The sequence below is a fragment of the Ceratotherium simum genome, chromosome 6 (genome assembly GCF_057802395.1).
Source record: "Ceratotherium simum simum isolate JZ-2026a chromosome 6, ASM5780239v1, whole genome shotgun sequence".
NCBI lineage: Eukaryota > Metazoa > Chordata > Mammalia > Perissodactyla > Rhinocerotidae > Ceratotherium > Ceratotherium simum.
The window spans coordinates 47,020,800-47,047,147 of record NC_141905.1 but is presented as its reverse complement, the minus strand read 5'-3'; the positions used below and the strand labels follow the sequence as shown (position 1 = coordinate 47,047,147).

Genomic DNA, 26,348 nt, shown 5'->3' with positions numbered 1-26,348 from the left:
GGACACTGGAGATACTGTGTCAAACGTTTTTACTTACTAACCTGCTAAGCTGGTATCTCTTCAGTGTGATCAGACTAGGCCGGCATACATTAGCTCTAGCCCTGCTAGCTGCGGGTGGCTTTGGGGTGAGGGTTGAGGCGTGGCTCAGGGATGGACAGCGGCCAAACATGCAGTCAACACAGACAAGGCCAGGAGAGTAAAAGACCTCACCAGCCTCTCTACCCAGAAGTTGCTTGTAAGAGTCAATTTCTATTGTTCCATATATTTACTTTTAAAAAATATTTATTTTATGATAGAAAATTCAAGTACATGATATAAAATTGAATAGCTACAAAAGTAATTTTCTGTCCTTCCTCTGTCCTTTAATCACACATTTTCTTCTCTGGATGTAATTACTTTCTCTAATGTATTCCGAAATAATCCACACATTTTATTGTGTGCTTATTTGTGTGTGTGTGCATTTTACATAAATGAGAGCATATACACATGGTTCTGCACCATGGTCTTTTCACCTAAGATATCCTGGAGGTCATATACGTATAGGTTTTCTTCAGTTCTTTTAATTTTTTTAATATTCCCTTACTTTATTGTAGAAGATTTTTTTAATCAACCCCACATTGATGGATATTCAGATTATTTCCAATGTTGTTATTACACACGATGCTGCAGTAATATACTTTTATTGTCATTATTTCCCCAAAGTGTGAGTACATATGTGAGATAAGTAACTGCAAGAAAAATTTTAATAAATAGTGCTGAATTTTTATACAAAGCTGAATTGTCTACAAAGGTTTAGACAATTATATTTCCACCAGTAGTGTATTCACATGCCTTTGCATTTCTCTCACTCTGAGTCAGATGTGGCATATTTTCATATGTTTAAACGCTATTTCTTCCTTGTCTATGAACTGTTCATATCATTTGCTCATTTTTTAGTTGAGGTATTGTTTTTTTATATTCTTATTGACTTGCAGAAACTCTTTACATATTAAAGAAATTGGCTTTCAAATATTTAGATATTTAAACTACATAGTATTTTAAAACCATTTAAAATCATTACGTATATATATATATATATAATTTAAATCACAGGTATTGGGCAGGTAGGGCAAGTCTAATATGAATCAAAATTCTTGGTAAAAACTGATTTATATATTCAATACATTCAATACCCTGTGTGCTTTTTCTAACCACCATCAACTGTAGGAGTTTTGATTGTATGCAGTGGTTTGGCTTTAGCACTTTTTATTCAAATCAACCTTGTATACATATAGCCATGACTTTCCTTTCTTTACCAATTAAGTTGTTTCTTCTGTTTATCTTTGATTCAAAGTTAATCTTCAATTTGGATAAAATTATAGCATATTAGGTGCACTGGATTCTGAAATCAATGAAGAATTTTGTTTAGAGAGCAAGCTCTTTATTGAAATAATGCAAAATAGGAAATATTTGATGAGCGTGTACCAAAAAAGATTTTTTACAGTATAGCTCTATTTTAAAATTCTATATATTTCTCATCTCTAAAAGAGCCCAATTAAATTCTGAATTTTAATTTTTAATTATCAAAATATGGTTTTATAAACATTTTTTACATTGTTCTTGACTTCTGATTGTGAGAATATATTTCAAGTGAATATGTTTGATTTCTATGTGAAAATGCATTTTTATTCATAGAAGAAAATATGAATATGAAAATCTATGCCAAGATATGCCACTTACATATTCAGGTATTAGATCATGATGACAAGCTTATAATATCCTTTCTATCTAAAGAAATATCCTTGGATTTGTGATGAATCGTCTCAGGAGCTTTGAAAACCGTGATAACTAGAACTTTTTTTTTTTTTTTTTTTTTTTATTTATTTTTTTTCCCCCAAAGCCCCAGCAGACAGTTGTATGTCATAGCTGCACATCCTTCTAGTTGCTGTATGTGGGACACGGCCTCAGCATGGCCAGAGAAGCGGTGCGTCGGTGCACGCCCGGGATCCGAACCCGGACCGCCAGCAGCGGAGCGCGAGCACTTAACCGCTAAGCCACGGGGCCGGCCCACTAGAACTTTTAAAAAGTGTCCACATCAGTAAAACTACCTAATTACAGAGGAGGACAGAGCGGTGATTTCAATCACCATTTCACATGTGAAAATGAAACAGAGAATGGGGCATTTTCTCAAGGTCACACACTAAGTTGGCAATAGAACGAGAAATAGGAGACACTCTCTTGACACGTTGCCTAGAATTCTTTATAGAAGAGAACACACTCCTGGCTTGAAGGCACTTTAGGTAAAAATCCTTTGAAATGTGTGACCTTGCAACTGAACATTCATTTTAAACATGCATCAGTTGAGCATTACTAGGACATCAATTCCAGTCGTCTTTCCAAGATGCTTCCTTTTCCTCTACTTTAAAGACAGGAAAAATTGAAGAATTATTTTTCAACTCTGTGGAATGCAGAAGAAACAAAGAAAAAGGCAATGTAAACTAATGTATTATTTTATTCTTTTTTTTTTTCTTTTGAGAAAAGTTGGCCCTGCACTAACATCTGTTGCCAATCTTCCTCTTTGTCTTTTTTCTCCCCAAAGCCCCAATACATAGTTGTATATCATAGTTGTAGAGTTGTAGCTCTTCTATGTGGGACACTGCCTCATCATGGCTTAATGAGTGGTGAGTAGGTCCGTGCCCAGGATCCGAACCAGTGAACCCCGGGCTGCTGAAGTGGAACACATGAACTTAACCACCGTGCAACCAGGCTGGGCCTATTTTATTCTTTAAAGTACTCATGACCCATGAGATACCCGTGGAATAATTTGTCTGTTAATATCTTCTCCCAAAATTCAAACTTTCTTTGGCTACTTACATTACAAAATTACATGTATCACTCTCTGAAAAGTAAAACCAGCCACCAGATTGATCTTAATCCAGATTATTTTATGAAATATGGTTCAGAGAAATGGAAGCATAGAGTTAAGAGGAAAGTGAGTGTTTGATGTGAGTAAATGAATAGAACATCTATTATCTTGTACTCCAGGTTTGATTTTTTAAAAATTTTATGTAGTAAAATTCCTTCTCTTTTTTTTCCTCTTAAATTAAAATACCTCTAAATCATTCAGAAATAGACCAAATGGGCCCCTAAGAAAACAATGGCAATGTAATATCTAAATCTGTACTTCTAAACAACCAATAAAATAAGAAGAAGGAGTAAACGAGAACGAGAAACTCTTCCTTCTCTCCATAAAATGCACTCTGGGGAGACATTCTTTAAATTTGTAAAACTTTGCCAAAGAGTTTAACATTCGAAGCCAGAGTACAGAGTAAATACCATTTGTACTCCAGCAACAACAACAACAAAAAAACTAGGCTTCAGAATTTGTTCGGTGGTTATTTCTCACCCTCGTTATAATGGCATGTACAGAGAATTATCTTTAATGGCTATATAGATGAGCACAAGCCATCAATCACATCAACATTCAGATGAATGAATGCCTTCAAAAATGGAATATGGAAGCGGTATGGATTACTGTTGAATCTCAGTTCAGCTAATGTCACAAAAGAAACACAACAGAAAAGGAATAGCAATATATAATATCCCTCTGCAAATGCTTTTTCCTCCTATTTCTCATTAATGCCATGTATTAGGTTGAACCATATGAAATTGCCAATAAGTGGCCATTTCTAACCTGGGAAAACGGCAATTTCATTTGGTTCAATCTAATAAATGTCTGTTCCTTGTCATTGAAGCATGCCATAGGATGTAAAATTTATATATCAGATAAAAAATTTATGATACTATGCATACAGCAGAAATAATATGAAAAAGGAAGGTGAAAATTAAATTCTTCCAAATTCATCACTCTGTTTCTACTTATTATGCTCTTCCGTGGGTCTGGATCCAAGAGGATTTGCCTTCTCTCAGGAAGTGAATTAATACAGTGAACGGAAATATCCACTTACATTACCAGGAAGAATAAACTTTAGAGTTACTTTATGAATAAGATTTATACTTGTTCTGCCTAGAGAATCATTCTCTTTGAGGTCATGTCAGGAGTCCCTATTGTTAATGGGAAACCAGAGATGGCTGGGCAGACTCCAGAAAGTGAATCTGCTTTGAACTCAAGTCTTTGTTCATCATGAGTTGATATATATTCTCAATACATTGATTTTTATGCCTTTGTTTTTTCATTAGTCCTATATTCTCCATTGGAAGTTTCTGAAGAGCAGAGATCATATTTTCTGTTTAGATATATTCTTTAATATATAAATGGCTATACAGTGACCATATTTACTTTACTATGTGGAAAGGACATCAGCGTTCTAAAATTATGCATCTAAAATGACTTCCTTGATACTTTATTCTATCATGGCATACAAACTGTTACCTCTAATTGAGCTTTCCAAATAATTTTTAAGATTTTATTTAATATGGTAAAGGAAAAAGAGTTTACTTAGTCTCTTTTGAAAAATAAATCCTTAGACTAGCCTACAGGCACTTAATGATGGGGCCCTGCCTCCCTCTCTGGCTTCTCCTGGCCCCTGCCTTCTTTTCCTTAAACGCTGAATTTCAACCTTCTTTGTTTTACAGTAAGTTAGTTCTTACCTCAGGGCTGTTGCATATGTTGTATTTGCTTCCTAGAAAATACTTCTTCTAACTCATCTTGCTAACCCAACTCATCCTTTGCGTCTTAATGTCCTTAAAAACGTTGTCTGGGGGCGGGCCCTGTGGCATAGCGGTTAAGTGCGTGCGCTCTGCTGCTGGCGGCCCGGGTTTGGATCCCGGGCACTCACGGGGACACCGCTTGTCAGGCCATGCTGTGGCAGCGTCCCATATAAAGTGGAGGAAGATGGGCACAGATGTTATCCCAGGGCCAGTCATCCTCAGCAAAAAGAGGAGGATTGGCATGGATATTAGCTAAGGGCTGATCGTCCTCACACAAAAAACAAAAAACGTTGTCTTGTCCTCTGAATTGCCAAAAAAGATCTTCCCTATGATCTCTGATTGCATGCTCTTTGATCAACATTTTCAATTATACATTTGCATGCTAATTGAACATCTGTCCCCACTAGACCTCAGGGTTCAGGCATTCAGAATATAATAGCCCTCTGTAAATATTTGTTAAAATAATTATTGACATTATTATTATATTCATGAAACATGTTAATTCTTAAGAATAATAAAGTATTTGAGGGATGTTCACCAAGGTGTTAACTTTAGTTATCTCCTGGCAGATAAGGTTATGGTATTTTTCTTTTGTGTGTGTCTGTGTGTATAACTATATGTTTTTCTGTAAAGAACATGTAGAAATATTTATGTGGAAATTTTTTTTCCTTTAAAAGTGCTGTTGAGGGATCATGGAAGTTTGCAAAGATGAAAACTTGAACTGGAATAGAGGGTTCTTAGAGGAGCCATCTGCATGTGCACAGGCATGGAGCTAACTAATGACTGGCGTCTTTTAAGGAAACAGTTTTCTGTTGCAAGTGTGGTAGAGAATAGTCTGTATAGTGCCTGGAAAGGTGGTAGATCAAATAGTGGAGGAACTCAAACTCTAAAGGAAAGTATAGGGACTTTTCTTTTTTGAATGTTTCTTTTGAAAGTTCTTATGCAAAGAGCTGACATGATTAGATTTACATTTGCAAATGTGTGGCAAAGTCAGATTATGGATTAGAAGGGGGAGAGAGTGGAGGCAGGGAGATCAGTTATGAGGCCAGATCAGTGTTTCAGGGTACAGATGGTGACGGCCCAAAGTAGGGCAGTGGCTATGGGAATGCAAAGGAAGGATGGAAATAAGAGATAAGGAAAGGTAGAACCAATATGACCAAATATATGCAATGATGAAGAGAGAAGAGTGAAAAATGAATCTAATCTTTTAAGCATAGGTGAATGCAAGAATGGTAATGTCATTTACCAAGATAGGGAAACAAAGGAAAACAGTGGTCTTGTGGTTAAGAGAAAATGAGGTTTGAATTAGATGTTGCAATGGAACTTCCAGACAGGGGTGTCCAATAGGAGAGAGGTGAAAGTTAGAAATGAAGACCCGGAAGTCATTAATATAAAAGTAATAACTGAGGCCATAGGATTATATAATATTTCCCTAACGAGAGAAGTCAGAGCAATAAAAAAGAAGACCCAAGACAGAATTTTGGGGAAACAACTATATTTCAGTGAACTGGGAAAGAGGATTCAGCAAAATTAATTGCAAAGGTGGTGTCAGAAAAGAAGTGAGAGACTTATTACAGAAACTTAGGGAAAGAGGTTTCAAGAGCAAAAGTATATTCAAAAGGGTCACATGCTTCCTGAATGTCAGAGGACCCTAAAGGGATGATGATGATGATGATGATGATAGCTATCATTTCTTGGTTGCTTTCTCGATGCCAAGCTTGGTCAGAAGATATGTATTTATTTGTATGTATTAATTCATTTTACACTTAGTATATGTGTTCTATTAGAGTGTTGGAAGTATAAATCATGGTGGAATAGCTTCATGACTAAATAGGAAGTAGAGTCGGTGAAAGGCCTGATACAACTTTTTCTTCAAGAACAGTTATCTGCTCTGGGGCCAAACTTTCAAATAGAACAGTTGAATTTGCCACAAACGCTCCAATTTTAGTTCATAATCAATTCAAAGTATAATTTCATTTTAAGTGGTTCTTTGATGCTTGTCATATCCTATCACTTTTGAATATCCTACTTATAGTAAGATTGCCTTTGATTTTGAGATGAAAAGGATTTATTTTTTTTCAATGTGAACGAAACTTAACTGTGGACATTAAACTGCTGCACTTGACTGAGAATGGAGGGCTCTGACCCATGGATTGCTGTAAGCTCATAAGCAATTGGAGTAGTGTCAGTTTCCATGAAGGCTGGCACTGAGGGAATCTGGGACTCTGTTGACAGCGGTCACATTGCTCGAGCTGAAAAGGGAGAGCCTCTACTCAGACAGCTACTTTGCATGAACTATGTTCTGCTTTGGCCTCATACACTCTGTGTTTGTTCCCCTGAGATATCAGTCTACTATAGAGTTCTCTAGCAGCCATGAGACACAAGAGAATTGCTTCAGAACGAGAAGGGTCAATGTAAACCCTTGCTATGGATTATTCAGATACCGACAGTGACTCTACTTTGGGATACAGCGATGATGAAGATTCCAGTGATGAAGGTCAAAGAATATCAGAGTCAGTGCACAGAAAACTGTATTTGCAAATATGTTCAGATTTTTTTTATGCTGTATAATTTCAGCAAAGGGAATTTCTAACTCCTCAACAGATGCTTAAAAAGAGAACACTACTAAACTGCATAGCTTTGACTGTAATTATTCATTAATCAATGGCAAGCTTGTGAAATAGCTATTAATCTGCCAAACAGTAGTTACTTCTGCAGTAGTACATGTTTATTAATTGTCCCACTGAAATCAGCTAACACACAGGTAAAGAACTGGATGACTATGAGCTTTTATTTTTAAAAACGATGTGCATGTTAGACCTGGAGTGTTGTGTAGATACATGTACATTTACTTACTATAAAGAAGCAAGCCTAATGTGTTGAGCATTCAAAGGCAAGATGCATTTGGTGAAAGTTTTTAATTAAGTAGATTGGGCATTATCTCATAATTCTAATTATAAAATTCTCTCATGGTCAATGTTATTTCAAAATCTCATTATGTTCTTCTATTAGAAATTATCAAATACCCTGATCTGCCAAAAAGTAAAAATGGAAGCTCAGTTTTTTAAAATAACACTATCTGCCTCCCTCTTCTCCTTCCCCGTGTCTAAAGCAGTAATACAGGGAACCCTTGCTAACTTGGCATATGCTGTGTGTGAAACCAGTGTCATAACAGCGCTGTGGGAATAGAAATAAGTTTAATAAAAACGTGGAGCTATTAGGACCTCTGCATTATATGAGTTTGTAATATTTTATATCTAAATCCAAATGATATTTGCCTTTACGATGGTCCTTGGACCTACAAAGAAAATAAGCATGCACAGCAAGTCACAGTATTGTCAGCTTATGTAAGCAATATCCTCTCATGAGAGTTTCTACCATCTCTCCTAAAATAAGGGATTAATATATGTCAATAATAGGTCAGACAGCATTTTGTCTCTCACAGGAGCAGGCTTCCTGAGTACATAGGGACAACATCTCTAGACACCTGCATAGACAAGCATAATGGTTAAGCACCTTAGTAGTAAAGATACAGTGGGGGCCGGCCCCGTGGCTTAGCAGTTAAGTGCGCGTGCTCTGCTGCTGGCGGCCCAGGTTCTGATCCCGGGCACGCACCGTCGCACTGCTTCTCCGGCCATGCTGAGGCGGCGACCCACGCACAGCAACTAGAAGGATGTGCAACTATGACATACAACTATCTACTGTGGCTTTGGGGAGAAAAAGGGGGGAAAAAAGGAGGAGGATTGGCAATAGATGTTAGCTTAGGGCCGATCTTCCTCAGCAAAAAGAGGATTGGCATGGATGTTAGCTCAGGGCTGATCTTCCTCACACACAAAAAAAAGATACAGTAACAGTGTAATGGCAACATGAGTTTGTGATTGAATGAAGTTGGCATTGAATAATTTCTTATTGTTATGTAATGTTATTATAAAGCAATATAGCAGGGCTAGAATATAGCCATGGATAGGAATTCTAATAATTTGAGAATCAAAATGGTTTATTGGATTAGCTTTGCAATTGGGCACCCATAAACATATTAATGCTCTTTTTATTAATAGTTAAGTATAATTTTTATAATGACAGACAGACATTATGACTATTTACTGCTCAGAAATTATTCTACATTAGAATGAATTTAGAATTGTTGTCAAATGAATATCTGATAGCACAGTGTATAAGCAGTGGAATGTTGTGGAAAGAACATGGGCTTTGGAGCGAGCCAGATCTGTGTTCAAATTCCAGGGCTGCAACTCACCAGCTATGTCTGACTTTGGGTACATTACCTAATATTTATCCCTACATGTAAATTTGGGATAAAATACTCACCCTCTGTTATATGCATTAAGATTTGTGCGTTTTTTAATAAGTATAGTTCCTGATATATACTTAGATGATCAATAAATGGCAAATAGTATAATCTATTTTTTAATACTGTTTTCCCTCCATGTTATACATCTTCTTTGTTTTGATATATATCACTTTACTAGGTACTAAGCCGGATCATAGGCCATAACTTACAAATTTTCCTTTTTTTTGAGGAAAATTGGTGCTGCACTAACATCTGTTGCCAATCTTCCTCTTTTTTTTTTTTTTCTCCCTAAAGCCCCAGTACATAGTTTTGTATCATAGTTGTAGAGTTGTAGCTCTTCTACGTGGGACGCTGCCTCAGCATGGCTTGAGCAGTGAGTAGGTCCACGCCCAGGATCCGAACCAGCAAACCCCAGGCTGCCGAAGGGCAATGCGCCAACTTAACCGCTATGCCACCAGGCTGGCTGCACAAATTTTCCTTTTTAAAATAAAATATTTTCAATTTCTAGTGACTATGTTACTCTTCTGATCTTTGATTTTTTCTCGTCTACATTTTAAAATACCTATGTATTTTCTTTTTGTTGCAAGGAAATTGCATTAATTTTTAAAAGTATATCCAATTTAGGCCAGATGATATGGTAAAATTTTAAAATATTGGAAATGTGTGACAATAGCATTTTTAAAAATTCATACGTACAGAAAATATATTCAAAATGATGCATTAAAAGACTGAGTAATTTTTAAATTGTCAAGATGGAAATATGTTTTAAAGAAAGTTAGATTTAATATGATATTTTCTAAAAAGCTATGATAGGTGTTTTTGTTTCTGTTTTTTTAGATTGGCAGCAATTTGTAGTAGTATATGCTGCCATGAGTAACCTCCTAAGAAATAAGTCTTTCACACAATTTATGAAAGCCCTGATGAGCAGTACTGATGTTTTCTGCCTGTTTGGTTCACTTTGCCAAAAATTCCCATCAGAAAGTGATAATGAAGTTGAAAATACATTGTCTACTCCTATGGAACAGAAAGAAAATCCTCACTTTTTTCTTGAGTAGGAGTGTTTCATAAAACACCAGACAGTGACTCCACAAGGACAGACATGACAATGTTGGTGATGAGAAGAATTAGAAGTAATAAAAGACAGAACACACTGCTTTCTAAGTGCGGGGCATTATGATAAACTTATCTTTGATTATTTTATTGATTACCACAGAGCAAGTGGGCATTCTTATCATTCTCATTTTCACAGGTGAGGAAACTGAGGCTTTCATGTAGCTTATAGCTTGTCTTATAACACCAAGACAGTGTGAGTCCAAAGCCTGAACTCTGCTGAACTACCCGAGGGCTCAAGACTATGGTGCCTGTGCCATTCCTGTACCAGATACTTACTAGGCACCTCCTATGTGCCTGACATTCAGAATAAAATGGGGAGCAAAATTAGCCATGTAACCTGCCCTCATATGGTTTAGTGGGAAGGGGGATAGAGTCATTAACCAAGTGACCACACAAATAAACCTATAACTTACAAACTGTGATAGGTAGTTGGACAGAGAGGTATGTAGGGCCATGAGAACAGGTAAACAGGGAACCTGATCTAGTTAATTCAGCATGGCATCCCGGAGGAAAGGGCACTTAGGCTGAGATCTAAAAGATAAGCAGAGATGAACAGCCATGGAGTTGGAGAGGAACTTCCTGGGCTTAAAGAAAGCATGTTAAGAAGATCTCATGAGAGGAGGGAAATAATGTGTTTAGTCATTGAAAGGAGGCCAATTTGACTGGAAGGCAGAGAATGTGAGGGAGGCACTGGGAGGATCATACCGGGAGTTGAGGAGACCGTAATAAAAATTTTAGAATCAGAAGAAAACTTAGTATGTTAGGTGGATTACAAATATACAGTAATCAATAGCTTTTTTTTTAATAGCAATAACCACTGAGAAACAGAAATGGAAAAGGAATGCTATTCATAAAAGAAACTGATGATATAATATACCTAAGAATACTTGTTTTAAAATATCAGGACTCAAGTGAAAAAGATTAAGAAATCTTATTTAAAGACATAAAACTAGATCTGAACCAGTGGAGAGTCATGCCATGTTCTTGTATGGAAACTTAATATAACCAGAAAGTCTTTCTGAAATCAATGTCTAACTACACTGCAACTGTACCAGAATCCTAATGTGGGTTTTTTTAGAAGTGGAAAAAATGATTTTAAAGTCTATGTGAAATATGAATGCTTAAGAATATCATCAAGATATTTCTGAAGAAAAAGTTTTAGTAAGGGGAAACTTTGCTTTACCAAATACTAAATATTAGTAGTTAACTATAAAGCAATTGTAATCTTAACAGCACGATGTGACAACAGCGAAAGACAAAAAGATGAGTGGAAAAAAAGAGTTCAGAAGTATATGTGAGAACTTATTTTGAAAACGTAAAAATCCACTGGGAACATCTTTATTTTGAAGACTTTAAGAGCCTGTTAGTAGAGACATATGATGTGTTGATTGTGATTTTTAGAATGTGTTATTAACACTATATTGTTTCCTATGTGTATATCTCTGTAATGTATTTCAAATTTATATTTATCATTAATTATATTAACTTAGAAATTTTACTTTTCTAGGAAAAAGAGTACATTTTCAAGTATAACTTAATGTTTCCATGACAGTGGTACTATTAAATTTTTGGTTGCTCAAAATGAAATGTGAATGTTTATTTAGCAAACCCGACTTTGGCCACTGGATAAGACAAGAGATATCAGGGCAGATTTTTAAAGGTTTAAGAGGTTATAGATATTCCTGCAGTGACAAATTAGATGCTTCTAAAGAGAGAGTAGATACATATTTCAATCAGAGTGATTAAGATTTGTCAAATACTCTTGAAGAATCATAAGCTCTGGTATAGATGAATAACTGTGTATTATAAATTGCCAAAAGGTTAACCACATAAAAACAGATACTCTAAAGTAAGGAAACAATTAAAACAGATCCATCATTCTCAAGGTTATAATGATAAATTCATACACAAATGGATTAGATATTCAATTTCCAGAAATATATTTTCAGGTTCTTTAAAAACTATCATCTATTCATATTCATTACTTTCTTTATCATTATCCATTTAATTCATTAATTCCCCAAAGAGCCCAGGGAATGATGATATAAAATTTTGTTTTACTCGTGTAAGTGAAACTTTAGGTTTGAGAATTATAACTACTGGCTTAGAACTGTAGGATTTGTGTGATTAATGACAAGAGTAAGGTGGTTCCTCAGGGCAAAGAAATGTGAAACATGAATAAAGCTTAAACCTGGAAGTGGATAAATCAGAAAAGCATACATAATTTAATATGTTTCCTGAATTAATCACAATGAACACTTTTCTTTGATATTAAAGGTTATTTTACTTCAATGTCTCTATTTTTTATATAGGGAAGATGTGAGAACAGCAAACGTAATTGCTGCAGAAGCTGTAACCTGCCTTGTGATCGACAGAGAGTAAGTACATTGCTTTATTATGCATATTGCACACTCACGTCAGTGACATACATAAGTTCCTGGAATTAGGCATCATTTTATGGAGCTATTAATACTTGTCTTATATCTTTTCATTTTAAAATGAGTTCTGTATTTGACTCTCATTCCCTATTATTCTTGGAAGTGGCTGGCTCTGCCATTCTAGCTTTATGATCTTCAACAAGGTACTTAACCACTAGGATCTGCACCTCGGTTAGCTCATTTGTAAATTGGAGATAATGCAACATCACAAGGATATTGTGAAGATTAATGAGAACACGCGGAGAAAGCATGTGTCAACGTGTTTTTTACTCAGGAAGCACTCAACCAATGCTCACAATTTGTGTAAATTTTTAGAAGGATAATAATAATTATTATTATAGCTCATATATAATAATTATATAATTATATTATATTTTATAATGTAGTATATAATTTTATTATATTATATAATAATTATAGTCCATTTCATAATAATATATATTATTATATTATATTATAATATATAGATAATATATAATATGTATAATATATAATAATATATAAGTAATATATAAATAGTATTGTTATTATTAGGAAATGGACTATTTCTTGAGCATGTTTTAGTTATCTGCTCTATTCTTCCATCTCCAGACTCCAATAATAGAAGCATTTAAGGAAGACACTTTCATCAGTTCTGGACATAAGCATATATTTAGGGTTACTGAAAGTTTGTTTGATGATGCCTATCGCTGTTCCTTCTCTCCATTCTGGCTTGCTAGTCTCATTGCCTGAATGCTTTGTAGGTTAAATTACAAATATCAGATTATTGACTCTCCAAGAGCCTGGATAAAATGCATTTGCAGTACCTAGAAGCAGTCCTCCAGACTTCCTCATTGCAGTGTACGTGGATAAGTTTATCAGAAAAGCCAAGTGCCTGGCCCAAGGAGCAGACCTGAAACACCCATTTTAGTGGAGCCAGTAGAGCTGGAATAGGCTGTGAGTGTCAGTGTGGAATGAAACTGAGGGGCCAGATATGAGCAGTCCAGAATGATGGAGTCGAATGTGGAGCTCAGGGGGCTCTGGCTGGAGAGGGATCCCACTACATTTAAAAATCTCCCTTTTGGAGAGATCTGTGCTGGATCTCTAGAACCAGAGCAGTGACATAGCTGCAGAATGATAGCTATGTCCATGAATGTCTCTGAAATAGATATTCTTCGCCTGGTTCTGAGAAACAATTACCCATTCATTCTTTCTTTCATTCAACTAACATTTTATTGAGGATCTACCTTGTGCAAGGCATTGTGTTGGGTGCTCTGAGAAGAATCAAAGGAGCAGCGCAGATCTTGGTTTTGCGGGTTAGCTTCTCATAGAGAAGATGTGGCATAAGCACAAATAACGTTGTGCAAGGCAGAATGTAAGAAGGGTCCAGAGTACACATTTATGGGAGTCCTGAAAAGGGAGTGACTACTTCTGAGGAGAATCAAGGAAGACTTTCAAAGAAGTCTTCATGAATGAAATGATAATATTATGTGGACTTGGAAGTACAGGAGAGGCAATATAAATAGAGTGAACAGCATAAACAACATTCATGAGGGAACCATAAGCCATTTCAACTGGCTAGAGTGAGGCCATGTAAAGGTAGTTGGAGGAGGTGTGAGAACTTAAAAATTGCTTACACAGAGTTAACAGCTGAAGCCATGAGACTGATGGAATTGCGTGAAAGAATAAAGAAGATAAAAAGACCAAGTTTAGAATTTGGAATTGCGTGAAAGAATAAAGAAGATAAAAAGACCAAGTTTAGAATTTGGGAAAATTCTAACATTGAGGAATGAGCCAAGGGAAGAAAAACCAGTGAATACAACAGAGATGTTAACAATCAGAGCAGTAGAGGAAACCTCAGGAACCAGGAGAAGGTTTCAAGAGAAAAAGGATAATCAGCAGTGTTAAATGCAAGTGAGAAGCCAAAAGGCATACAGAGAGAGAAAAGGGCAATAGGTTTAGTAACCTGGGAGAAAAGAGTTTTAATAAAATGATGAGAATGGAATCCAGATTACAAAGAGTGAGTGGGTGCTGAGGAAGTGAGATTGCTGACACCAAAGGGTTTTATCTTTTAAGAAATTTGGTTAAAAAAAGGAAAAAAAGAAAGAGGGAGGGAGCATGAGGCATTCATGGGGTCTTGGAGAGTTTCCTTATGATGATGGAGCAAATGAAATACTAAAGGGAATATTTGATGGATATGGGGCCACAGGGGAAGAAATTGTGGGCAAACAAGGGAAAATTACTTGGAGAACGTATGTTTCTTTGTTTCATTTCTGAATAGCAAAAAAGAGGAGAGGTGGAAAATTTGTAGAGAAAATTTGTAGAGATGTAAGTAAGGAAAGTTGTGGGAACTTGGATGGTCTTAACTTGCCTCTAAAGCATAAAGTGAGAAAATCTGGGAGGAGAAGTAGTGAGAGTGGGGCTGAGGGTTTGCCCACTGATGGGGGGGTGGATGGGAATCGTATCAGTTTATATCCCTACAGTCCTTTATAATTTGTGAATTTCCACATGTATGAGATCCCACCTGGAAGGTAGATAGGATGTTTAATAGAAAAGGAAAATGAAACCCATAGAAGTTTAATAACTTGATAAGTTTTTGTGCCAAATGGTAAAGCCCAGATTAATCTAATCAGAGATACACACTCAATGGAACTTTGTGGGTCATCTAGTCCAGCTCCTTCAATTGAGTTAACTAAGGTCCTGAGAGATGAAGGAGCCTCAAATAGCATTACACACATACTTTTGCTCTCATCCTAATTTTCTCTTTTTTCAAACCTATTTATATATATTATACAGTGAGGAGGCGTGGGCTTTGTCAAATAAAGCTCAATACCTGAATCTTGACTGCACCATGTTATGAGAATGTGGGCAAATTACTTAAATTCTAAGTCTCAGTTTCTCTATCTGTACAATGGGATAATATTACCTAAATTATAAGATTGGTGTGAAGATCAAACAACTTAACATATGTAAAGATCTATGCATAGCACAAGACATGTAGTAAGCACTCAATAAATGTACTCTTCTACTTCTTACAGAAGGCTTAGGAATCCCTTGGATTTAGCAGTTTTTCTCTCTATTCAGCTTAAATTTATCTTCAGGGAAATACACAAAGAAAACACACCTTGGGAGAGGTCTAGCTTTAAGTGTAAGTAGAGAGTAGACAGCTTGAGTCTGGAACTCAAGAAGTGCATTTCTACACTCTTAGGAGAGAAGTTGGGCTTCCCACCAAATGTTAAATTCACAGCTTAAAAAAAAAATCAAACTGTAACTGAAGGATTCTGTCAAAATCCTGCTGCTAGTACCTAATGTATGGCCACTTAGGGGAGCACCAGGGCTTCATCCAATGCAAACAGATGGCAGACATTAGAACTGTCAATAAAAGAAGCTTCTTTCACAAATTTACAAGCAAGGTGCCATGTTACATAAGCCAGTGATTATGCTCTATCATTCCAGAGGGAGAGCAGAAGAACATTATTGTAACTAATCATGCATGTCAGAGATATTTTTTAAAAATGATCATTGACAAACTAGAAAATGATAAACAGATACAAGGTTTCCTCAAAAAGTGTTCTCTGATTGGTTTCTTGCCGCCTAATCATTATCTTAATAACTATCTACAGTGATTTCAAAATTTGTGAAAATTGACTAAAAAGGAATATTAGTCTAACAAAAAAATCATCTATTGCCATTAATACATTTCTTGAAGATATAAAAACAACTGGTATCATTAGCACCTCTTGTTTTGGAATCCAGGAAAAGAAATAAATATAAAATTAAGGACATTGTTGTGTTCTATAATGAGTTATGTAATGTCTACTTCTTCATTAGCATGGGAAGTTGTTGATGAAGCTAGAAGGTCAAGTAAGATAATTTATTTTTTGATATATTGAGATCATTTTTAAAGACAGTAACATAACTACTAGTAAATATTAAAAGAGTTACATATTTTTCCTCAGGAAATTAAGATCTAAATTAGAGTTCTAACTCTATCCCTGATTTACTGTGTAACCTCTAGGATATAGCCATACTGGTTATAAAAACTGAAATATTTTTATACTGATTAGTAAATAGCAGTGGTCTGAGCTCCCTGTGTGTCCCTCCCACCCCTTTGCTGTCCTGGTCATCCGGTTCCCCCACCCAGGATTCTCCAGATCTCTTGTTGATCCAACAACTAAATGGTAACATCTGGCAAACACCAGGACCAGTGTCCATTCTGATAGGTCAGTTCCTACGTTATACTGGCTATTAATTATTTTGACTGTCACCTTTGGTAATGTCAAGCTAAAATGACATTTTATCACCATTGATATTCAAACTTTTGTTTTACCAAGCCCATTGTGTAAATAAACTAAATTAGAAGGAAAACAGAGGAACTTTTCTAGCTCCATGAGGGTAAGACCCCTAGAGTACCCAGGGGTCTTCCTTTTCTCCTTCCAAATCATTCTAGGTGATTCCTAAGGCCCTCCATGAGACCCCATTAGTCACTAAAATGACATACAAACCACCTATGGCTAACTCTTCCATCAATGACACTCCATGATATTTAATTATACTTTGGAGCCAATTGTGTCATTGAGACAAAGTCTGGGGGATAGAGACCAAGAACTAGCCTAGAGAAAGTGCAGTGTGCTGGGGCATAAAAATGATAAGATTAGGAGGGGGTGTCAAATATCAGATTATAGGACATTGCAAATGGTAGTCTCAGAAATTGAGGTTATCTCTACAGATCAGGGAAGCCTGGGTGACTGTGGTTCAAGTTTTTAACCTCCTAGAGCTGTAGTTGCTTCATGTATAACAGGCATATTCATAGCATATATTTAAAAGAGTAGCAAGACCCTAGCCACTAGGCTAGTGATTAGGAAACAACTCATAAGAGTTGGTGCCCAGGCCCATAAAAAATAGAGTAGCAAACAGGTTCCAATAAAGATTGGACACAAAGAAAAAGTCACTGGAATTGGTAAGCTGAAGACTATTTCTCAACACCCAAACTGGAGCCTAAATATTAAAACTGGGATTAGAGCCAGACTAGGAAATTTTGACATTTATTCATTAAGAAAGATAATAATGAATGCCTGCTTCCTGTCTCAGGTACTTGGGCTACTGAGATGAACCAGACACAACTTCAATATAGGTTTGAAAACTGAGTATATGGGACCAGCTCGATTAGAGACAAATCTGTGCTTATAGTAAAATGTTTTTTGGTTTCTTTACCAGTGCTAGTAGCAAGGCCCCACATCTTTCTCGTCACCCTGCCCTCCACATGTAGCCTCTTTCTAGTAGTTCTTTAGCTCTTTAGCCACACCTGCATGGGTCTCCAAAGATAGTGCTTCTGATCCTGGCCTCTACCCAGATCTCCTCCTAACCTTCTTGCTTATGGTGGGTTGGTGCCTTCCTCCATTTCCCTTTTCTGTGGCTATTCAGGTATTCAATTCAAGCTCGAGGAAAACAAACAAAAATACTGAATCCATGCTCTTGGCTAGGTAGATCAAGCTGTGGACTAGCCAAGCAGGAGCCTGGGAAGCCATCTATACCAGGACTCAGAATGTCAGTGGAGAGGGAAACATATGGAGAAAATAGTATTTATTCAACTTCACTCAGGGAGGGTGCTGTAGGTGTTTCTGATAAGCAACTTGGTGAGGAGGTGAGGCTCGCCAAGGCACACGTTCAAAGAAGAATGGATGACCACTGGGGCCAGCCCAGTGGCGTAGTGGTTAAGTTCGTGTGCTCCATTTAGGCGGCCTGGGGTTCGCAGGTTCAGATCCTGGGTGTGGCCTGCGCACCACTTATCAAGCCGTGCTGTGGAAGGCGTCCCACATATAAAATGGAGGAAGATGGGCACAGATGTTAGCTCAGGGCCAATCTTCCTCAGCAAAATGAGGAGGATTGGCAACAGATGTTAGCTCAGGGCCAATCTTCCTGACAAAAAAAAAACCAAAAGAATAGATGATCATAGATGATCACTAAACTGCCCAACAAAAATGGTGGGTTGTGTTAAGAGCAGGAGTTTTATTCTCTGAGTGGGATATGCAAGTGTGAAGCCAGAGCTGCATGACTTAAACCAGAGGTCAGAAAACTTTTTCTGTGAAGGGCCGGATAATAAATCTTCTATACTTGTGGGCCAAGTGATCTCTGTTGCAGTGACTCAACTCTGCTGTTGTAGGGCAGAAACAACCAAAGACAATACATAAATGAATGAGCATGGCTGTGCTCCAATAAAACTTTGTTTATGGACACTGAAATTTGAATTTCATATTATTTTCATGTATTAAGAAGTATTATTCATCTGTTGAGACTTTTTTATTTCCACCATTTAAAATTGTAAAAATCATTCTTAGCTAATGGCCATGCAAAAAAACAGACAATGGGCTGAATTTGGCCTGTGAGCCATAGTTTGCTGACCCCTGACTTAGTTAGTATTACAGAGTTGAGTGCTGCCTGCAGTGGTCCTGTTCTGATCTTCCTCCATGCTGTGCTCAGCCTGTCTTTCAAATAAAGCAAATACATAAAGAATACTGATTTGAAGTGCCCTCGGGAGTTGGTCCTCCAGCTGCCGTCTATCGCCTTCCCCTCTCAACACTCTTTCCCTCCAGTTCTCTTATTCTCTTCCCTTGGCACTACCCTTTCTCATTACACTCCCCCCTACACACACACAGACACACACATACACAAACATACACACATGGTGTGTGTTTGAGCCCCACACTTCTTAATTCCACTCTTGCATTCTCTAGAACTTCACTTCAGGCTTTGTGTTCATTTGTGTAATAGCTAATTAAAGCTTAAAAGGGTTCTCTGCAAGAGTTATTTGCATTATACCCCTGAAGACTGAAAAATCATGAAAATCCAAAAGATCTTAGAATTGCATGTGCCGTGGGTGGAGAGGGGAAAGACAGAAGAGGAAGGATTTGGGGACAAGAGAACTTTCAGACACCACTCTAACTCCACCAACCAGGTCAGTCTCATGAAGGCCCATGCGCCAGTGGCATTTGCCCCACCTAGGTCACCTGTGTCCTTGTCTTTATATAGCTTGCCATTCTGTCTCCACATGGTAGGACTATAGGGACTCCACATGCCACGTTGCTTGTAGTCACACCACTTAACTGATATGGTGATAAACTTAAAATATTTCACAGCTTCAGGCTTTCCTACCGTCTAAGTGAATTCTATTTTTGTTCATTTTCCAGAAAGAAATCTGGGGAGATGTGAGGATATTGGCAGGATGATCACAAGAAAACAAATATGCCTTGCTAGAACGGTGTCAGATGCAATCATTTGGTCTTGTCTTTTTTATGGAGCTGTTATTGATTGGTGTGCTTTACAAAAAATATTTATTAAGCAGGAGAGATAAAATCCAGAAGTTTAGAAGAAAGAGAGACATTATATTGGTTCAATTTAATGATGTGAGTTGAATTATAGCATGCCCTGAGCAAACATGATCTAACTACAAAATAAGCGCATTTCCACTGGAAAAGGAGTATATTTAGAGACAGTATTTGTGGTTTAAAGTCATGGAAAGAGGTGGGTGGGACGGCTCTTCATCATGTGTGCCTATCCTAGTGCTTTAAAGTGGTAGACCTTCCTCCCACTGCAAGTCCTTATAGAAATGACATATTCTGGGGTCACTTACTGGAGAACTCACTGAGAAGTCTCTTGCTTCATCCACCCAACTAAATCTTACTAGTTACCTGCCATATATTAGCCACTCAGACATCTTGTATTTTGGGGATTTAAAGACAAATATGTAAATATTATATTACTAATTTCTATCCCTGTTGTATGGATAATTTCCAGTTCTAATCTCTTAAGTCACAAACCCACAGAGGTTCTAAGAGAAGTCTTTGGTACCTTTTTGACTCTGTTCAAACTAAAAGAAGTCCAGTGTCATTAATATGTTGATGGGCCATTAATCAAAACTTAACTACATTTCTTGTTTAAAAAGCTTTGTTAAAAATTTTTAGATGGTGACTGGATTAGTCAGAAAGTCATAGCAGAGATTTAAGAAGGAGAAGTAGGAGGGACCTTACAGACCAGCACTTGACAAACTTTTTCTCCAAAGGGCAAGATAGTAAATATTTTCAGCTTTGTGGGCCATGTAGTCTCTGTCACAAAAATTTAACTCTGCCGTTTGGCCCAAGGGCCATAGTTTGCTAACCCCTGTCATAGATCAGCTTTATTTTACAAATGAGGAAATTCAGGTCCAGAAGTGTCAGGTGCCCTCAGATCACAATGTTTAATAATAAGAATTAATCAAGATGGGTAATGCATTCACATTCTGGTATTCTAATGCCTTTGTTATATTTTAGAATTTTTGAACTTAATGCGATCTGGAAAAATCTCTCTTCCAAATCCTTTAGTTTAGAAATGAGAAAGCTGAGTCTTGGAGGGAATATGGGTTGTCCAAGCTCTTTAGTGGCAAGGACGGGATTACAACACAGGTCTCATGACATCTGATTCAGTGCTTTTTCACCTGAATCACTTCATAATTTAAATTACCAAGATAGAAAACTCATGAATTTATTAATTCAATAAGCACATATTGAGTAACTGCTGTGTATTAAGCTCTAGGGTCAGTGCTGTGATAAATAGAAATGCATAAAAAAAGACAGCAGACTTCAAGAAGCTTAGAATCATGAAAATGAACAAATAATACAAGGATATCATCAAAAAAAGGTCTACCTGACAAAGAAGAAATTGATGGTTTATGAATTGAGCTAAAATATTTTCATTGAATTAAATCTGAAATGAATCCTACTACTTCTAAGAAAAAAGATTAGTGGGTAAAATCTTTGAGTTCCAAATGACTCTCTAAATGGGTACTGACCTCACTGCCGAATTGCCACCATCCTGGTTAGACAGTTGGAATCACTGAATTCAAATGACAGTTTTATTACTTCAGTTAATTGATTTCATCAAAAATATGTGGAGACTTTACTCAATCACTTCCTTGACCTTCCATAATGAGTTGGGTTCTCCTGTTGTTTTTCACTGTACCATCTTCTACTTGCTGTGTCATACATTTACAGCACTTGTTTATCTGGTTTGACTTATGAGCTGCAAGCTTGAGGAGAACAGAAACTGTGTTTATTTTGATCATACCTCAGTTCTTAGCACAATATCAGGAAGTATAATAAGCACTCATTAGGTATCTGTTGAATGAATAAAGGAGTAATGCTGTATCGGTCTGGATCTAATCGAGAGAGACAGCACACAGTCATATGAACAGGAAAAGTTTATTATCAAGAATTAGTAACTATAATAGGAGATTGTAGTAATGAAGGATTAGCAGTGAAGAGAACTCTGGAGAACATAGAGATAGCAGATATAAGTAGTCACTAACCCTAGGCCTAATAGAGAGTATTCAAGGAGGACCAGCCCCTCTCATCCTGCCCTTCTCCACCCTCCCCCCTGCCCTGCTGGGGCAAAGAACCAGATCTTATTATGGAACAGGCTTCCTAAAAATCACACTACTGACATTTTGGGTCAGATAGTTGTGTTTTATGGGATGCTGCCCTCTGCACTGTAGGATGTTTATCAACATCCTGTCCTCCACCCACTAGACACTAGTAACGCTCTCCCCCCACACCGTGTGACAACCAAAAATATCTCAGACAATACCACATGTCCCCTGGGGGGCAAGATCACCCCAGCTGAGAAGGACACAGACATGGTTTTCTGGATGGCAGTGCTATGATGCCATGCCAGTAGAACTTGTGTCAGAAATCTACCCTGTAGGGTTCTGGGGAAAGCTATTCACAGGAAGGTATGAAACGACCTGAAGGGAAGCTGCTGGCTGCTTCGTGTTGCTGGTGTCCATGTACTGCAGTAGCCAGACACTGGGGAAGCTGCAAGAACTACAAAGCATACCGGAACAAGGAAGCAAAACCCTTAACTCTTGCAGTGCCTCCCCAGTGCCCTCTACTGGTCAAGTTTCAGTGCCGGTTGGCAGGGAAAATAATTTAAATAGCCCAGATCCGTTTTTACAGAGCAGTTGAAAAGGGTGAATTTAGAGCCGACAGGCAATAGATCAATAACCAGTACAGATTCCAAACCAAATCTTATTTTGAGGTCTAGAGCTATAAAGATACATGGCAAAGTCTTTGCCTGCCTTGGAGTAACCCCTGGTCAAAACAGATGCATTAAAAATCAGTCTGAGAAACTACCATTCCAGTATGAACAAAAATATTTGGGGAGAACCAAGGATGGAGGAAAGTATTCTGCCTGTAGAATCCTGGAGGACTTGCTAGACAAAGTAATGTGAATCAAGTTTTTAAGTTTGAGGAGGGATTTTACAAATGAAGAAGGGAGGGTGAAGCCTGCTGAGGGGAGGATATACACAAAGACTAGGAATTTGGAAAGGCTATTGTACAGCAATCAGTAGAATATGGCAAGAACAGAGGATTCCTGAGTCAAGGAACTAGACAGTCAATTAGACAGGTGGAGTGTTGGGAGATAAGGTTGGAAAGAAGAGATGGGGACACGTTATGAAGTCTCCTACAAACTAAAAGAAGATGGATTTTATCCTCTGGGCAATGGGAAACCAACAGAGAGCTGTTGCTACTGCAGTTTGTGTTTGTTTTTGAAAGAAGGGAGTGGGAGATTGATTCCACTGGGGAGGAACTCAAGCAGGGAGACTGTTAGGAAACTATTGCAACAGCCCTAGGGATTGTGCACTAGAGTTTGTGTCTGAACTTTACCCGAAAGCAGATTTGGGGCAATGATTAAATGTAGGAGGTAAGAGAGAAGTGATTTTACCTTGGGAGACTTGGTGGATGTTTATAACAGATCAAGAGTATGGGAGATAAAGCAGGTTGAGATGGAAGTAATTGGTTGATTCAGTTTTGGATATGTTAAGTTCAAACTGCGTAAGTGATATTCAGATGGAGAAGTCCATTGGCAGTTAGAAATGAGTTTTTTTTTGGTCTCCTGACAATCAGATGATGAATGGAAATTGCTGTTGGAGTTCACAGTTAATTTTAAAATATTACAATCATAGCTTTGGTTTCATTAATTACACTGATTGTTTTGCTTTATACCAATGAATAAATAATTCATTCTTTCCCGTAAATGCTTAAAACCTTTCTATATTTCTGAGGCTTGCATTTTTTTTTCCATTGGATGTTTTAAAAACTGTTATTCAGAGATTCAGTAGTGTCTTTGGAACTCATAAACCTATTGTGTGACTGAATAGGAAATTCTGTGAAAAGTTTCAGTTTCCAAATCTGAAAAATCAATCTTAATTTCTTCAATTAAAAAGGTAATATTTAAAATTTCATATTTGAAATTCTCTTTAGAAGTCTTTTGTGTGGTGTTTTTGGCTGTCTTTTTGGGGAGGGGCTTATAATGTTCCTTGTGTTCTAGAGATAAAGCAAGGAGGGGAAGATGCCAGGATCCATTTCTGGTAGAAGCTAAACAATCAGTTTAAAGATTAACAGTGTAATTGTAGCATTTGAAAGTTGAGTTCTGCTTTAGATATTCACATTGCCTTTTGGTAGAGTTAAGTGGTTTTGCTTTCTTTAGTAGGCAGACTTCCCTGGAGAGACAGTTATTACCAGCCCAGCTGGGTCATAAAGATCTAAGACTTTCCTTTTCTTTTCAATATGTCTAGCAGTTGGTACTCATTTTGAAACTCATAGCATAGAGGCATGAATTGGATTAGCATCCGCTACAATAACAGTGAAATCTTATTCCCAGACTAAGCTTTACTTACAAAGGAGGACCTTTCAGAATTTACTAGTTTGAGTGAAGTCTAACGGTCAAATTATGTACCGCCCTGCTGCAATCATCTACTTGAACTAATATTAAAACAGAAACCAGACTAGCAAAGTTAAATTTTGAGGAGGGTGCTGTCCTCCCAGATAAACTGGAGATATTATATTTTTATCTAGATGAGAAACCCACTTAGGCTGAGAACTTTTATTTATTTATGTTGCGTTATTCACACAGGGTCGACTTTTTCTTTCTTCTTTGTTTTGTTTTTACATTTTTATATAGTCAATGACAGGTGATTATAAACATAAAAACTGTTCATTGTGAAAAATTGGACAGCACAGAAAAATATAAATATAATCCTGCCATTCAAAGGTAACTACTGTTAGTATTTTAGTATATGTCCTTAAATAGCGAGATCACACTGCCTAAATTTTTTTTCTACTTTGTCCACATACAGGGACAGCATTAATAAATAAACAGATACATACATATATACATACATACACATAGAGGTAGATAGATATAAATAGATAAATATACAGATAGACAAATTTACACTGTCATTTACACATGAGCCAATCACAAAGCTAATTGAGATTGATGGATAGATGGATAATAGATATACTTACATACACATACATACATACTTACATACATAATTTCTCTCACAGCAAACATGCAAAGCATAATTTTTCTCCCTCATTTTCAGGGTAAACTTGGCTCCAGAGAGCCAAAGTGTCAATTTGCAGAACATATGGCTCATAATTAGAGAAAGAGTGTTTGAATCTAATTCTCTCTGTTTCAAAGCCCATTACATCCTGTTACCTTATCACATTGCATTAGTAATTTACTATGGTAATGAAAACATGTCATAAGCATAATTTGAGTGTCTTTTTCTCCTTAGTTTCTTAAATGTGCTTGGACATGTAAGCTCATTGTAATTTTTTATTGTGTAAAGAATTCTTTGCATATAGCTTTAGAAGTATTTCCTTGAAGAGCTACTCAGTAGTGGAATTACTGAGTCAAAGGATATACACATTTTTAAATTGTTGTCTAAAACCATTATACAGTTCACTCCCCAGCGGCAATATATGAGAACATCTGTTGCCGTGCACCCTGACCAGCTTGACTTTTTGGTTGAAACAATCTTAAAAGACATGATGGGGGGGGGTAGCCGTCCTGGTGGCGCAAGCGGTTAAGTGCGCGTGCTCCGCTGCAGTGGCCCGGGGTTTGCCAGTTCAGATCCCGGGCACGCACCGACGCACCACTTGGCAAGCCATGCTGTGGAGGCGTCCCATATAAAGTAGAGGAAGATGGGCATGGATGTTAGCCCAGGGCCAGTCTTCCTCAGCAAAAAGAGGAGGATTGGCAGATGTTAGCTCAGGGCCGATCTTCCTCACAAAAAAAAATTAAATTAAATTAAAAAAAAAAAAAGACATGATGGGGCAAATCAGCCCAGGGCATGAAATATGTCAGCATCCTAGAAGAGTTAGTTTGACATTTATTCTTCTCTTGTAATTGATACATGGAGCTTAGTTATTGACAATTAAAACTTGGAAGCTTCTTCATTCTTTAGTGATTTCTTCCTTGTCCTAGAGAAGAATAAACAATTTAAAAGGATTCAGGAAATTGTGAGGGTAGAAAAGAGCTCAAATAACCTTTTTCTGAAATATCAGGAGTAAATAATAAAAGCTAACAAGGTATGTGCAAAGGAAGTGTAGACAAGGGAAAAATGGAAATTATCCAAGTGACTAATTAAAATACGGACTGAAAATTATGACTTGAGAAGGCCGCAATTTATAGATGACACAGATTATGGTCAGTGGTGGAAAAGAAGGGAAGAGTTCAGAGAAGTTAATGTATGAATTTTCTTTGCATACAGATATGTTTTTGATTTAACTCTCTTTTCAATTAATCCTCACAATAGTCCTGTGGGAAAAGATGACATAAAAAAACAAATCCAGAGAAGGAAAATGCGCATCATAGAGGCTCAATGACTTTTTCAGAGCCTCACAGCAGAATTAGAGTTCCAAGGATGTCTGACTCTAAGACCATGATCTGTCTATTATAACCTCTTTAGGCTGTTGCTTTTATACCAACAAATTAAGTGTTAACTGGCAAGCTAGAGCCTGTTGGAGGAATCTTTT

The 26,348-nt window shown here is 37.1% G+C and overlaps 1 protein-coding gene across 2 annotated transcripts in view; it reads left to right on the top strand.

Annotated features, from left to right (window-relative positions):
• PRKG1 (protein kinase cGMP-dependent 1) overlaps window positions 1-26,348 on the top strand; it is a 1,223,752-nt gene that overhangs the window by 1,062,075 nt on the left and 135,329 nt on the right. For both annotated transcript variants that reach the window (XM_004440002.3, XM_004440001.3), the window contains exon 8: window positions 12,385-12,450. In XM_004440002.3, coding sequence (XP_004440059.2) covers window positions 12,385-12,450 — 66 coding nt within the window. The remainder of the gene's footprint in view (window positions 1-12,384; window positions 12,451-26,348) is intronic.